Genomic DNA, 16,699 nt, shown 5'->3' with positions numbered 1-16,699 from the left:
CATCCGTGAACCGTGGCTAATGACGCATGTGCAGCGAAGGCAGGGCGGACAGATTTTTAAGGGGGACCGTTCGGTTGGCGACACCACAAGAGGTTTTTAATGGAAAAACATTGCAATGGGACAGGACGTTTTGTCTGATTTGAGCGAAAATCTGTCATACAAAATCCAGTATATACAGTGTTTGTTACATAGAAACCAGACAGAAGCATTGGGATTTTTAGTTATTTATTTTTTCCTCAGGACCACAAGGGAAATGTGTGTTTTTGATTTGCTTGATGTACATGTACTTCTGTTAACAAATACATGGATGCTTATTCGCCGTCTTTGGACGGATTTCCGTCTTTTTGCAAAATCTCGTCGTCTAAAAGAACTAGCAAAACATTATTTTTTATTTCCTCAAATCCGTGAAATGGTATTTTAGCAGAAAAACTCCAAAATTGCTGAGAAATTTATCATAAAATAGTGGTGTGTTCAGGGTTCTAGCTAGCGCAAACTTGCGCTACGGCCCGTTACGCTATAATTTTGGACTGTTATGCTTATTTTGGACCGTTACGATTTTCAATACAGCATAATCAACTGTTTCTGTAGCGCGACTCCAGTTTGAAACATGGCTCGTTAGTTCTTTGATTCGCTGCTCTTCAGAAGCGTGAAGTCCACTTCTTAACCCCTCTCAAAGCCATTAAAATATCATGAGTCATTTTTGTGTGGATTAAAGTCACTAACTGGGAATCTTGTCTTGTTGCAGTCAAGAAACGAGAAGGTTGAGTCAGGTTTTAGAATTCATCATAGTACAGAAACAGCATTAGTGAAGGTTACAAATGACCTTCTTATGGCCTCAGACAGTGGACTCATCTCTGTGCTTGTCCTGTTAGACCTCAGTGCTGCTTTTGATACTGTTGACCATAAAATTTTATTACAGAGATTAGAGCATGCCATAGGTATTAAAGGCACTGCGCTGTGGTGGTTTGAATCATATTTATCTAATAGACTACAATTTGTTCATGTAAATGGGGAGTCTTCTTCACAGACTAAAGTTAATTATGGAGTTCCACAAGGTTCTGTGCTAGGACCAATTTTATTCAATTTATTTATTTATTTATTTATTTTGCCTCCTTGCACTTGGCCAAGACGGACGCATTTTTCCTCTCTCCCTCCCTCCCCATCTTTCCTGCTTCTGTGGCGTGTTGTCTGTGAGGCTGCCAGCTTTGTTCTTCTGGAAAACGGCAAAAACGGATCTGTTAAAGTGGTCTCTGAACGCAGTTGACACTATTTTTTCTACAAGACACTCGGGGGCGGAGGACCAGACCTGTCCTGCCGGGACGCATGTGATGGGCTACGTGATGGACAGTTGGAGGAAATGACAGGTCATGTGCCTTTACACGCTGTCTGTGGAGGACGTCGAAGATGTGTATATATTTGGCTCCGTGGTGACCGGCTTTCTGTTGTGTGGAGCGGGCATAGCGCTAGTTTACCGGAAAATTAAGAAGGTGGAAGCGGCAATAATTGGCACGTCCAGGCTGCCCCACATGATTGATTCGATTGGAAGGGCAGTGTCAGCTCAGTCGGCGGGTGTTAACCGCACGTTGGAAACCATCTCTGGGAGGATGGCTGCACTGGAAAACCGCTTTGATTGTCAGTAATGACCACATCTCCTCTCCTATATTCAGATGTATTGGCCACTCTGTTTCAGACTGTGGAATCTTTCAGGCGTCTGCTAATCTGGATATTCATTCGGCTTCCCAAAACACAGCTGCATTTCAAGGCCGCTGTGATAAAAACCTCCTGAAGAAGAACACTTAAGCCTCACTCCCTGGTCTCCCCTGCCCTTACCTTCTCCAGCTCTGACGTTGACTGTGGACAGTGGACTGTTCAGGGCTGGGCCGCTTTTCCCTCCAGGATGGACATACAAGGCCGTTGACGGCGCCTAAAGGCTGCCTCCGGAGTGTTCTGTCTGATAACTGGACTTTTCAAATCTCGGTCGTCGTGTCGTCGTCTCTCGTCTGTGTGTGTGATCATTGTTTTTTTTTTGTGCTGATAGGGTTTTTTTTCCTGCATTGCTGCTGTGTGGTTTAACGCAGCAGCTATGAAGGTTTTTCTGTCCCTAGTTTTACCTTGTGTGTGCTTTTTATATGTGTTCATGTACCGGGCCGGCTTATGTGTGTTGTGTGTTATGTGTGTGTCATCTGTTGTCATGAGGCCGGTCATGGTTTGCTCAGCCCTGCTGTTGACCTAGGCAGGGATGTACATCTGGAGCTGGTCCCCGGGCGCCTAAAGGCAACCTCTGCTCCTAACTGGAAATTAGGATGGGTTAAATGCAATAGACACAATTCATTGTCCAGGGAACATGTTCCTATGTGCATATGACAATAAAATTCTTTTGAATCCTTAAATCCTTATACATGCTTCCCTTAGGCAGTATTATTAGAAAGCATTGCTTAAAGTTTCATTGTTACGCAGATGATACCCAGCTTTATCTATCCATGAAGCCAGAGGACACACACCAATTAGTTAAACTGCAGGAATGTCTTTCAGACATAAAGACATGGATGACCTCTAATTTCCTGCTTTTAAATTCAGATAAAACTGAAGTTATTGTACTTGGGCCCATAAATCTTAGAAACATGGTGTCTAACCAGATCCTTACTCTGTATGGCATTACCCTGACCTCTAGTAATACTGTGAAAAATCTTGGAGTCATTTTTGATCAGGATATGTCTTTCAATGCGCATATTAAGCACATATGTAGGACTGCTTTTTTGCATTTGCGCAATATCTCTAAAATGAAAAAGGTCTTGTCTCAGGTGGCCAAGTGGTTAATGCGCTTGGTTTCAGTTCAGAAGGTTCCGGGTTCAAATCCCACCCCTGCCACATTTCTCCATGTAATGTGGAGTTGCGTCAGGAAGGGCATCCGGCGTAAAATTTGTGCCAATTCAACATGCAGATCCACCTTGGATTTGCTGTGGCGACCCCAAGTGCAAACAAGGGAGCAGCCGAAGGGACTTACTATTTCCTCTAGGCTGGACTATTGTAATTCATTATTATCAGGTTGTCCTAAAAGTTCCCTGAAAAGCCTTCGGTTAATTCAAAATGCTGCAGCTAGAGTACTGACGGGGACTAGAAGGAGAGAGCATATTTCACCCATATTGGCCTCTCTTCATTGGCTCCCTGTTAATTCTAGAATAGAATTTAAAATTCTTGTTCTTACTTATAAGGTTTTGAATAATCAGGTCCCATCTTATCTTAGGGACCTCATAGTACCATATCACCCGAATAGAGCGCTTCGCTCTCAGACTGCAGGCTTACTTGTAGTTCCTAGGGTTTGTAAGAGTAGAATGGGAGGCAGAGCCTTCAGCTTTCAGGCTCCTCTCCTGTGGAACCAGCTCCCAATTCAGATCAGGGAGACAGACACCCTCTCTACTTTTAAGATTAGGCTTAAAACTTTCCTTTTTGCTAAAGCTTATAGTTAGACTTAGACTGCTGGGGGGTTCCCATGATGCACTGAGTGTTTCTTTCTCTTTTTGCTCTGTATGCACCACTCTGCATTTAATCATTAGTGATTGATCTCTGCTCTCTTCCACAGCATGTCTTTCTCCTGATTCTCTCCCCTCCGCCCCAACCAGTCCCAGCAGAAGACTGCCCCTCCCTGAGCCTGGTTCTGCTGGAGGTTTCTTCCTGTTAAAAGGGAGTTTTTCCATCCCACTGTTGCCAAGTGCTTGCTCACAGGGGGTCGTTTTGACCGTTGGGGTTTTTCTGTAATTATTGTATGGCTTTTGCCTTGCAATATAAAGCGCCTTGGGGCAACTGTTTGTTGTGATTTGGCGCTATATAAATAAAATTGATTTGATTTGTTATATTCTGTATGTACTCCTACAGGATGGTACAACATGCCATACTACATGAGATCACAAGAGAAATTTAACAGCTGTTTCAAGTCCAAATTTAATTCAAATAATGCACCAAAATGCACCACAGGGCACGTAAATTCTTAAAATTTCCTGGGGGGGCAACTCCCCCCTTTCTGCTTTGCCGCAAATAGTTGTTGTCTTTTAATTTACCAAGACTTTGGATTGCTGTCTTTTTTTTTTTTTTCATCCTAAGCATCCATGCAAATAAATCAAATCTTCATGCAAGATTCTTTACATGGAATTATGCTTTGGATTTTAGTTACTTGTAGAGCAGGTAGCTAGCTCAGTGGGTAAGGAATATGTCGACCTGGGTTTGAATCCTCCTCATGCTACCTGTCTGTGTCATTGGACAATACACTTAATCTTTGAGTTTGACTGCAGACATGATTCCTGGAGTGTAATGGCATATTCACTCATTTTCAGCCACTGGTCCGGGTCGCAGTTGTAGTGGCATACTTGTATAAAAGGTCACCCCCCCATTTCACTGAAATATTAGTTTTTCAAGGATCATATTTCTTCTTTGTACATGTTGTAGACCAGGTTGATTAAAGTCTTTGACTGACATGAATAAATACTGACTGTATTTTGCAGGGCGCTTGTATCAGGTGGAGTATGCCATGGAAGCCATTGGTCACGCTGGAACATGTCTAGGGATTCTAGCAAATGATGGTGTGCTGTTGGCGGCAGAGAGAAGAAACATCCATAAGCTGCTGGATGAAGTCTTCTTCTCTGAGAAGATCTACAAGCTTAATGAGTGAGTCAGCTGAGCAGAGATGGACCTTACATTGGAAACTACTAAACCCACACTTTTAAAACCCATTCACACTTTCTGATCATCTTTCAGAGACATGGCTTGCAGTGTTGCTGGGATCACATCAGATGCCAACGTACTGACAAATGAGCTGCGGCTAATTGCACAGAGGTCAGAACAATCTCCTATTTATTATTGTTGTACATTTTCAGTCTATAGGTGTTAGGTGTTTTGTTTACTAGACAGATGTTTGGAAAAACCTGGAGGGGAGTGATTGGGAGGAATGGCTCCCCTGATCTGAGCCCAAGTGGTGTTTTGTGGGACTTCTGCGCTGGTCCTGGGTTATCCTTAAAAAACACCTTGTTCAAGCTTAAGGGTGTTCATAAGTCCATGTGGTACCAAAACACCCTAAGTCAAAGGTTATTGAACAATTTTGTAATTGTCATTAAACCTGCAACCGTGTGTCTTGGACACTTGGTTGAAGAGAGGAGCGGAGCTGTCAACTGATCACCACCTGGTGATGAGTAGGCTCAGATGGAGGGGTAAACCGCCAAGCTGACCTGGAAGACCTAAATGTGTTGTGAGGGAAGAAACTTCTACCAGATCCCAAGGGAGGTTGGGACATGCAAACAGAGTGGTCTACATTCAAGGCCCCCATTGCTGAGGTGGCTGCTTTGGGCTGTAGCCAGAACATTGTTGGTGCTTGTTGTGGCAGCAACTCAAGGACCCGCTGGTGGACTCCAGCAGTAAGGGAAGCCATCAGGCTGAAGAAGAAGGCCTTTTTTTATTTTTGGTTGGCCCAGAGGTCTCTGGAATCACTGGACAGGTATCGGCAGGCCAGAAGGACTGCAGTCTTAGTGGCGGCTGAGGCAAAAACTCGGGCATGGGAGGAGTGTGGAGAGGCCATGGAAAATAACTTTCATTCAGCAGTTCTGGCAAACTGTCAGGTGCCTCAGGAAAAGGAGGCAGTTCTTGGCCCAGGCTAGGAGAGCTGCTAAACTGGACTGAGGATATCATCAGGCGGTGGAAAGAACACTTTGAGGATCTCCTCAACGATACTGACTTGCCCTCCATCAAGGAGGCAGGGATGGAAGAGTCTGGCGGATCTGGTGCCATCACCCTTGCGGAAGTCACAGAGGTAGTCAATAAACTCTGTGGCAAGTCACTGGGGGTAGATGAGATTTGTCCTGAGTTGCTGAAGTCGCTGGATGTTGTAGGGCTGTCATGGCTGGCACGCTTAAGCAACGTTGCATGCAAGTCAGCGGATAGTACCTCTGGATTGGCAAACTGGGGTGGTGGTCCTCATCTTTAAAAAAAGGGGATTGAGAACTGTTTTCCAATTACAGAGGAATCACACTTCTCAGCCTCCCTGGGAAAGTCTATGCCAGGGTACTAGGGAGGAAACTTTGACAGTTAGTCGAATCTCAGATTCAGATTAGATTAGATTAGATGAGATTTATTGTCATTGTCATTACATGAGTGCATAACAATGAAATTACTTTTACACTCCAATTACCTCAGACAAGATACAGCAATTAATCCACAATTATTACTTGTTTACCATAATAATGACACACATCAGAATTAAAGACAACACATATACATTTGACATTGTTTATGTGCACAAAAACAAACAAAACAAAAAAAACACGCTGCCTTCGAGGTGGCAGGGAAGAAACCAGGGTGAGGGGAGTGGAGAGACATGGGGGGGTAATAGGGATGGAAGGAGGGAGACATGCGTCATGTGCAGATGAGTTAAGTTTCTCTGTTTCTGTCTGTCTGTGTGCAAAGTCTGACGTTGCTAGGCAACAGCAGGCTGGGGGGGGGGGGGTAGACATATGAGAAGGGGGAGCCGAATTCCTTCACCAAGGCCATAGATCCTTCTGGGAAGAGCAGGGTATTTGGCCTTCAGGAGCCGATAAGGCTGCCATGTTGATGTTAGGCGGAGAGAAACAGAATTCCATTTACTGCACCTCTGACCGTCTAGAGTCCAAATTTATGAAGAATATTCTCTGGTCCTCAGCAGCACATTCCTTTGCAATGCACTGTATTTGCTCCAAGATGGTATCCATTTGCGTTTGAGTTCAAGAGTTCACGCAGTCTGAGATTACACAGCATTGCCCAACTCATTAATCATGATGGACAGATGAGAGGACGAGATTCTGGAAGCAGCAGTCTTGCTAATATTCCTGTGGGTCAGGGCAGCGCACAAACCAATCAGCGCCAAGCCTCCCACCATAAAAGTGAAGAGAAATAAATCCTCAACGTCTTCCACAGAGAGTGGAGCCAAGATGTCACACTCCATCTCTCTCAGGCGTCGAGAGCAAAGCCCCCTGGGTAGGTTCCATCAGGGCACGCAGGGTCCCCAACCCTGATTACCTTGTTGAAAAAAGTGGTGTCAATAGCGGTCTTGTTCACTAGTGGGCATGAGTTGGAGCGTGAGATCCATAGACAGGTTGGGGCGATGGCTGAAATTTTATGGACGTTATATTGGTCTGTCGTGGTGAAGGAGCTGAGCTGGAAGGTGAAGCTCACAATTTCCCAGTCGATTTACGCTCCTATCCCCACCTATGATCATGAGCTTTGGGTAATGACTGAAAGAATAAGGTCACGGATACAAACGGCAGAAATGAGATTCCTCCGTCGGGTATGTGGACTTACATTCCTGGACAGAGTGAGAATCTCGATTATCCTGGAGGGACTCGGAGTAGAGCCGCTACTTCTTCCCATCAAAAAGGAACCAGTTAAGGTGGTTCTGGCATCTGGTGAGGATGCTCCCTGGAGGTCTTCCAGGCACGTCCAACTGGGAGGAGACCTTTGGGAAGACCCAGGACACATTGGAGAGATTATATTTCTCAGCTGGCTTGGGAACCCCTGGGAAGAGTTACAGGACTTGGCAGAGGTTAGGGAAGTGTGAGGTGAGCTGCTTGCTCTGCTGCCATCATGACCCAGACTCAGATAAGTGGTTGAAGATGAATGAATGAATGCTAATAGAGGTGCATAATTGTTGTTCTGCAATTTAAACGGGTAGGCGGCACACCAGTATCACCATGACATGGATTATGCAATAGAGATACAGAGATACAGATTCTTTATTGTCACTGTATCATGTACAGTGAAAGGTAAGGTGCAGCCTTTCAGTACAAATATAAACCTGATGAGTAAACCACATGCAGACTTTAAAGGTCTGGTGAAGAAAAGAAAATAAACATAAAATTTAACCAAATGAAAGAGGTATGTCCAGAGTGCAAATTTAAAAAAAGACAAAAATATATAAGAACATAGTAGAGAAGCTTGAATCTTCTTGTGAGTCAAGACAGAAGTCAGACTAGCAAGAATTTTAGCTGAGGAAGCTTCTGTGATTTGAAGCGAAACGTCCTCACGTCAAGCAACCCAGTCCAGTCGAAGATTCAAGCTTCTCTACTATGGAAACCATGTGGACAACTGAGAGCCTTCACAGAAATATAAGAACATAGTAGCAAAAAAAGAGATTACATATTAAAAAAGAAAAGTATGTACAAACTGTGGATATTTCAGTGGATCTTGCACATAAACAAATATTGCACTCATTTCAAGTTTGTCATGTGACCTGGCTGTTTGGTTCCAGTGGCATTCTCTTGAAGGTGTTTTGAAACTTTCTTGTCTTTTGTCATGTTCATCATTTTAAATTCCTCTTCAGATATTTATTGCAGTACCAGGAGCCAATCCCCTGTGAGCAGTTGGTGACAGCCCTGTGTGACATCAAGCAAGCCTACACGCAGTTTGGAGGTAACACGCACAGTGGGGTTCCAGCAGTTTGTGGGGCCCGACTGGACAATCAGTAGATCCAGGGCCGTCTTCTTTTTTTTTTTTTCCAATTACTATTTTTCATTAATATGTTTTAGTTCAAATAATTGTACAGTTGGGCCACAGTCATCATTCTGTTTGCAGACCAGCATCTAGTGCAGCACTCACCTGTGTAGTTTTGTTCAAACACCAGTGAGTGGCAGTTTGTCTGATTCCAGGCTAAAACTCTACATAAACAACAGTAGGTTGTAGATTCCTTTTCAGCAAAAGTAAAAAGCTGACTTTAAAGTGTCCTTTTCAGCAAAAGTAAAAAGCTGACTTTAAAGTGTTAGTTTTTGACCTGACCTGTGCTGTCAGGGACCTGGCAAAGGTCAAGTGTGATAGAGCCGTACATGAGGTGCGCTGTTCATTATATTGATAAGGAGTGAAATTTCTTTACCAAATGCCTCATGATGGTGAGTGTTTTGAGTTGCTGCTCTTTGGGGTTATGTGAATGTCAGGTGGTATGTGTCACTAAAGTGATGTTGACAGTTGGATCACTGTGTTCTGTTTGGTACCGGCTCCATCTAACAGCCCTGTTAACAGTAAATAGTCAGTGATCATATTATTAGGGAACATCAGTTTTTTTTTCCTTTCATTTGACAGGATTGACAGGATTAAGTGAAATTTTATTTTATTTTTTTAGTTTTTAACTTACTTCATGGAGCAGGTTTGAATATGAAAAGGCTGCGTGCTGTAGTTTTAAATTAGGCAACAAAAAGGGATCTTATGCAAAATCATTTTTTTGAATTTGCATTTTACAGTTTCAAAACATTTGAGGTTTGATATCAAACCTCAGACTCCCACAGTTTTGTGACTGAAACGTTTTGTGTTGAAACATTTCTTTTTGGACTTGTGTGACATGAGTAATGGGAGTACTAGACTCCTGCTAAAGGTGCGAGACACTGACTGACCCACCTACGTGCTTAATGGGAGAGACACTGAGTTTCCCCCTGTTAGAAAAGAAAAAAAACCCTGTAGTTTATCTGTCACAACAGAAAAAAAAGACATGATTCACTTAAACATGTTCCAGGACAGATAAATTATTCATGCCTTCTTTGTAAATAAACTAATAAGCATTTGCAAATTGTAAAGATGTGGATCTTACAATTCTGATGCAGCCTTTTGGTTTGTCTCGACAGGAAAAAGACCGTTTGGTGTTTCTCTGCTGTACATGGGCTGGGACAAACACTATGGCTTCCAATTGTACCAAAGTGACCCCAGCGGCAACTATGGAGGCTGGAAGGCAACCTGCATTGGCAACAACAGCGCTGTAAGTCTGATATTTGTGAATGTAAATCACAATTTTTTCATATTTAATCTTTATGCATCAAACAGTCTTTATTCACTTTCCATCTATATCCATCTTATTAGTTTGGTGTGTGTGTGTGTGTGTGTGTGTGTGTGTGTGTGTGTGTGTGTGTGTGTGTGTGTGTGTGTGTGTGTGTGTGTTTCAGGGGGGGTTCTTTTTTTTGTTTGTGTGATATTTCCAAGCACAATATCATGTGATCTTAAGGACTGGGTTTAATCCATCGTGTTGGTTTCTTATGCCGCGTTCACACCGGATGCCACGCAACGCCACAAAATCATCATTTGCTGCAGGAGCTGCATCTGGATGATGGCCGCTTTCAGCGGTACTTCTGCCTCTCCAGGACCCAGTTTGAGGACCTTCTGTCCTGTTCGCGCGCGCACATGTGAACAAAGAAAAAAAAAAAACTGGCTGCTGCTGCAGTTCCTCACTCTCCCATCAAACTCTGTCATAATTGTGTTATAAACCAGTCACCATTTGTTTTATTATACATCTGTGTAGTTAATAAAATTATCTTCACGGATGATTCGTTCGCGCGGGTACATGTGAAAAAAAAAAACTGGCTGCTGCTGCAGTTCATCACTCTCCTCTCCAATTCTGTCATAATTGTGTTAAATAAATAAAGGACAAAAGGGACATAAGTCCTGCTCACAGGCTGATTGCCAGAGACAGGACATGTCCACATCAAGTATAAACTCCAGACATCTCCATGTCACTACATATCCAGTATCCATAGTATCTGGTGTATTCATTACAGCATCTTGCTGGTTTATGTTCATTTATGTTTTTAACGCATTGCCATCAACTATTCCAATATGTCATCATAGCGTGACAAGACACATAAAACACATAGAAACAAAGAAAAGGTTTGAACATTAAAGAAACAAAAAATAAAGTTGCAGGCTGTCATGGGCACTTTCATCCAATCACAGCATACTAGACGTCAGCTGGACTCACCAAGCCTCAGATCAGCCAGTAGCTTTAACTGATTTTAGTATTTCATTATTAATATGTGTCACCGACATGAACAAGTGAAGCGCTTCAGCAACTCACCATGTCATTTAGGTCCTTCAGACATTTTTCAGTAAATGCTTGCTCCCCGCACAATTTTAAGCATTTTCTTTATTTGCATCTGACATGCCTGGAGAAAGAGTCCTCACCATGTCATTTAGGTCCTTAAAATGTTTTTTGTTTGTTTGTTTGTTTTTTCAGTAAATGCATCTGGGGAGCATAAGCATGGCAAAAAATCTTATGCTATATGCTTATGCTAGGTCCCCCAGCTGTGGCCATCTTAACCCCCTACCACTTTCAGCATTTTTTTTAAATATTGATGTAAATTCATATTCAAACTGTTCAGCTAGTTCACAGCAGGGCTGCACTATATGGCCAAATTAGCAGAACTTTCAGGTCTTCTTTTTAAGAAAAACCTCCTCTACACCACTCCATCAGGAAGTTGTATTTTATATTTTTAATTAAATTTAAGTTGTAGAGATTTGCTATCAGGTTGAGTTTAAGGAAGATAATTTTAGACATTAGAAAATGTCTGTTTACTCACCAATTTAACTAAGAGTTTGGATGTTCAAATTCAAAACTGGCTGACATTTTTCTTCTTCTACTAAGGTGAGTTAGAACTTTTTTGTGGAACACAGCGCTAACTACTGTACTGGAGGGACCTAGGAGTCACCGATTTCAAAATGGCTCTTTTCAGCCAGATGTGTGTTGCCGTGACATGTCAGTCATCCGGGTGGCACCTGGGGTGTCCAGTCAGATTTCAGGGGAGTCCAGTGCAACCCAGCTACACCCATGCCAGAAAGTGTTAAACATTTGACATTTCGTGTTTCACTGTGGATCACACAACACATGCAAAGTCCAATCAGAATTAGGACTACAATAACTGGTGTCACCATTTTCAATAGTAACTGCCACCATGGTCCTGAAGTCAACCAGGACCAGGGATTCCACCGGTTCACGGCTAGGGTGTCTTTATGCATTGCATCACGAAGTTTATTCAGCTCTTCCAATGCGTCCTGCACATCCACTGAATGAATGGAGTCTGGGATGAAAGTACAGCATGTTGTGTTCAGCAGAACACAAACTCCTCCCTGTGAACCAGTAAGCAAGTCTAAAACCATGCGATTTTGCATCACCATGGTACGTAAAGCATCTATTTCAGTGTTTTGAGCTGCTACTATTTTCTCAGTTACATTCATGAACTTTTTGCTTGCCTCTACTGGTGGTTGGCTCTCACTGTGGTATTGTATCACTTCCTGTTCCGGAGCACAGCGGTGTTTTTCTGTATCTGTTAGCTGTTTAATCTGCGCAGTTAGATTGATCTAGTTATCTAGATTACGATTTGTTTCCCAGTGTAATCTTTACGTGCCTTAACTAAAGCACTCCTTCTGCTGAATCACCTCTAAATTATTTACACATTATTCACTTTGCGTGTTTTTAGGAATCCGCTAGCTTAGCGTAGCTACTAGCTCTTAGCCGATTTAGCATGGCGGCTTCTCCTGTCTCTCCCGCACTTTTCTGCTCTGGGTGTGAAATGTTTAGTTATTCCTCGGCCTCCTTTAGCAGTAACGGTACTTGTAATAAGTGTAGCTTATTCGTAGCTTTGGAGGCCAGGCTGGGCGAATTGGAGACTCGGCTCCGCACCGTGGAAAATTCTACAGCTAGCCAGGCCCCTGTAGTCGGTGCGGACCAAGGTAGCTTAGCCGCCGTTAGTTCCCCCCTGGCAGATCCCGAGCAGCCGGGAAAGCAGGCTGACTGGGTGACTGTGAGGAGGAAGCGTAGCCCTAAACAGAAGCCCCGTGTACACCGCCAACCCGTTCACATTTCTAACCGTTTTTCCCCACTCGACGACACACCCGCCGAGGATCAAACTCTGGTTATTGGCGACTCTGTTTTGAGAAATGTGAAGTTAGCGACACCAGCAACCATAGTCAATTGTCTTCCGGGGGCCAGAGCAGGCGACATTGAAGGAAACTGCTGGCTAAGGCTAAGCGTAAATTTGGTAAGATTGTAATTCACGTCGGCAGTAATGACACCCGGTTACGGCAATCGGAGGTCACTAAAATTAACATTAAATCGGTGTGTAACTTTGCAAAAACAATGTCGGACTCTGTAGTTTTCTCTGGGCCCCTCCCCAATCGGACCGGGAGTGACATGTTTAGCCGCATGTTCTCCTTGAATTGCTGGCTGTCTGAGTGGTGTCCAAAAAATTAGGTGGGCTTCATAGATAATTGGCAAAGCTTCTGGGGAAAACCTGGTCTTGTTAGGAGAGACGGCATCCATCCCACTTTGGATGGAGCAGCTCTCATTTCTAGAAATCTGGCCAATTTTCTTAAATCCTCCAAACCGTGACTATCCAGGGTTGGGACCAGGAAGCAGAGTTGTAGTCTTACACACCTCTCTGCAGCTTCTCTCCCCCTGCCATCCCCTCATTACCCCATCCCCGTAGAGACGGTGCCTGCTCCCAGACTACCAATAACCAGCAAAAATCTATTTAAGCATAAAAATTCAAAAAGAAAAAATAATATAGCACCTTCAACTGCACCACAGACTAAAACAGTTAAATGTGGTCTATTAAACATTAGGTCTCTCTCTTCTAAGTCCCTGTTGGTAAATGATATAATAATTGATCAACATATTGATTTATTCTGCCTAACAAAAACCTGGTTACAGCAGGATGAATATGTTAGTTTAAATGAGTCAACACCCCCGAGTCACACTAACTGTCAGAATGCTCATAGCACGGGCCGAGGAGGAGGATTAGCAGCAATCTTCCATTCCAGCTTATTAATTAATCAAAAACCCAGACAGAGCTTTAATTCATTTGAAAGCTTGTCTCTTAGTCTTGTCCATCCAAATTGGAAGTCCCAAAAACCAGTTTTATTTGTTATTATCTATCATCCACCTGGTCGTTACTGTGAGTTTCTCTGTGAATTTTCAGACCTTTTGTCTGACTTAGTGCTTAGCTCAGATAAGATAATTATAGTGGGCGATTTTAACATCCACACAGATGCTGAGAATGACAGCCTCAACACTGCATTTAATCTATTATTAGACTCTATTGGCTTTGCTCAAAAAGTAAATGAGTCCACCCACCACTTTAATCATATCTTAGATCTTGTTCTGACTTATGGTATGGAAATAGAAGACTTAACAGTATTCCCTGAAAACTCCCTTCTGTCTGATCATTTCTTAATAACATTTACATTTACTCTGATGGACTACCCAGCAGTAGGGAATAAGTTTCATTACACTAGAAGTCTTTCAGAAAGCGCTGTAACTAGGTTTAAGGATATGATTCCTTCTTTATGTTCTCTAATGCCATATAACAACACAGTGCAGAGTAGCTACCTAAACTCTGTAAGGGAGATAGAGTATCTCGTCAATAGTTTTACATCCTCATTGAAGACAACTTTGGATGCTGTAGCTCCTCTGAAAAAGAGAGCTTTAAATCAGAAGTGTCTGACTCCGTGGTATAACTCACAAACTCGTAGCTTAAAGCAGATAACCCGTAAGTTGGAGAGGAAATGGCGTCTCACTAATTTAGAAGATCTTCACTTAGCCTGGAAAAAGAGTCTGTTGCTCTATAAAAAACGCCCTCCGTAAAGCTAGGACATCTTTCTACTCATCACTAATTGAAGAAAATAAGAACAACCCCAGGTTTCTTTTCAGCACTGTAGCCAGGCTGACAAAGAGTCAGAACTCTATTGAGCTGAGTATTCCATTAACTTTAACTAGTAATGACTTCATGACTTTCTTTGCTAACAAAATTTTAACTATTAGAGAAAAAATTACTCATAACCATCCCAAAGACGTATCGTTATCTTTGGCTGCTTTCAGTGATGCCGGTATTTGGTTAGACTCTTTCTCTCCGATTGTTCTGTCTGAGTTATTTTCATTAGTTACTTCATCCAAACCATCAACATGTTTATTAGACCCCATTCCTACCAGGCTGCTCAAGGAAGCCCTACCATTATTTAATGCTTCGATCTTAAATATGATCAATCTATCTTTGTTAGTTGGCTATGTACCACAGGCTTTTAAGGTGGCAGTAATTAAACCATTACTTAAAAAGCCATCACTTGACCCAGCTATCTTAGCTAATTATAGGCCAATCTCCAACCTTCCTTTTCTCTCAAAAATTCTTGAAAGGGTAGTTGTAAAACAGCTAACTGATCATCTGCAGAGGAATGGTCTATTTGAAGAGTTTCAGTCAGGTTTTAGAATTCATCATAGTACAGAAACAGCATTAGTGAAGGTTACAAATGATCTTCTTATGGCTTCGGACAGTGGACTCATCTCTGTGCTTGTTCTGTTAGACCTCAGTGCTGCTTTTGATACTGTTGACCATAAAATTTTATTACAGAGATTAGAGCATGCCATAGGTATTAAAGGCACTGCGCTGCGGTGGTTTGAATCATATTTGTCTAATAGATTACAATTTGTTCATGTAAATGGGGAATCTTCTTCACAGACTAAAGTTAATTATGGAGTTCCACAAGGTTCTGTGCTAGGACCAATTTTATTCACTTTATATATGCTTCCCTTAGGCAGTATTATTAGACGGTATTGCTTAAATTTTCATTGTTACGCAGATGATACCCAGCTTTATCTATCCATGAAGCCAGAGGACACACACCAATTAGCTAAACTGCAGGATTGTCTTACAGACATAAAGACATGGATGACCTCTAATTTCCTGCTTTTAAACTCAGATAAAACTGAAGTTATTGTACTTGGCCCCACAAATCTTAGAAACATGGTGTCTAACCAGATCCTTACTCTGGATGGCATTACCCTGACCTCTAGTAATACTGTGAGAAATCTTGGAGTCATTTTTGATCAGGATATGTCATTCAAAGCGCATATTAAACAAATATGTAGGACTGCTTTTTTGCATTTACGCAATATCTCTAAAATCAGAAAGGTCTTGTCTCAGAGTGATGCTGAAAAACTAATTCATGCATTTATTTCCTCTAGGCTGGACTATTGTAATTCATTATTATCAGGTTGTCCTAAAAGTTCCCTAAAAAGCCTTCAGTTAATTCAAAATGCTGCAGCTAGAGTACTGACGGGGACTAGAAGGAGAGAGCATATCGCACCCATATTGGCCTCTCTTCATTGGCTTCCTGTTAATTCTAGAATAGAATTTAAAATTCTTCTTCTTACTTATAAGGTTTTGAATAATCAGGTCCCATCTTATCTTAGGGACCTCGTAGTACCATATCACCCCAATAGAGCGCTTCGCTCTCAGACTGCAGGCTTACTTGTAGTTCCTAGGGTTTGTAAGAGTAGAATGGGAGGCAGAGCCTTCAGCTTTCAGGCTCCTCTCCTGTGGAACCAGCTCCCAATTCAGATCAGGGAGACAGACACCCTCTCTACTTTTAAGATTAGGCTTAAAACTTTCCTTTTTGCTAAAGCTTATAGTTAGGGCTGGATCAGGTGACCCTGAACCATCCCTTAGTTATGCTGCTATAGACGTAGACTGCTGGGGGTTCCCATGATGCACTGTTTCTTTCTCTTTTTGCTCTGTATGCACCACTCTGCATTTAATCATTAGTGATCGATCTCTGCTCCCCTCCACAGCATGTCTTTTTCCTGGTTCTCTCCCTCAGCCCCAACCAGTCCCAGCAGAAGACTGCCCCTCCCTGAGCCTGGTTCTGCTGGAGGTTTCTTCCTGTTAAAAGGGAGTTTTTCCTTCCCACTGTAGCCAAGTGCTTGCTCACAGGGGGTCGTTTTGACCGTTGGGGTTTTACATAATTATTGTATGGCCTTGCCTTACAATATAAAGCGCCTTGGGGCAACTGTTTGTTGTGATTTGGCGCTATATAAAAAAAATTGATTGATTGATTGATTGAACAGACCCAATCGATAATTCAGAGTTTCAATCATTAATGA

The 16,699-nt window shown here is 42.5% G+C and overlaps 1 protein-coding gene across 1 annotated transcript in view; it reads left to right on the top strand.

Annotated features, from left to right (window-relative positions):
• psma4 (proteasome 20S subunit alpha 4) overlaps positions 1-16,699 on the top strand; it is a 58,143-nt gene that overhangs the window by 16,880 nt on the left and 24,564 nt on the right. Inside the window, exons 4-7 of the mRNA XM_034160075.1 lie at positions 4,497-4,659; positions 4,750-4,827; positions 8,336-8,424; positions 9,624-9,754. Of these exons, the coding sequence (XP_034015966.1) occupies positions 4,497-4,659; positions 4,750-4,827; positions 8,336-8,424; positions 9,624-9,754 (461 nt within the window). The remainder of the gene's footprint in view (positions 1-4,496; positions 4,660-4,749; positions 4,828-8,335; positions 8,425-9,623; positions 9,755-16,699) is intronic.

Source organism: Thalassophryne amazonica, chromosome 2, assembly GCF_902500255.1.
Source record: "Thalassophryne amazonica chromosome 2, fThaAma1.1, whole genome shotgun sequence".
Lineage (NCBI taxonomy): Eukaryota > Metazoa > Chordata > Actinopteri > Batrachoidiformes > Batrachoididae > Thalassophryne > Thalassophryne amazonica.
Note: the sequence above shows the minus strand (reverse complement) of the source record. Positions and strands in the feature narration are given on the sequence as shown.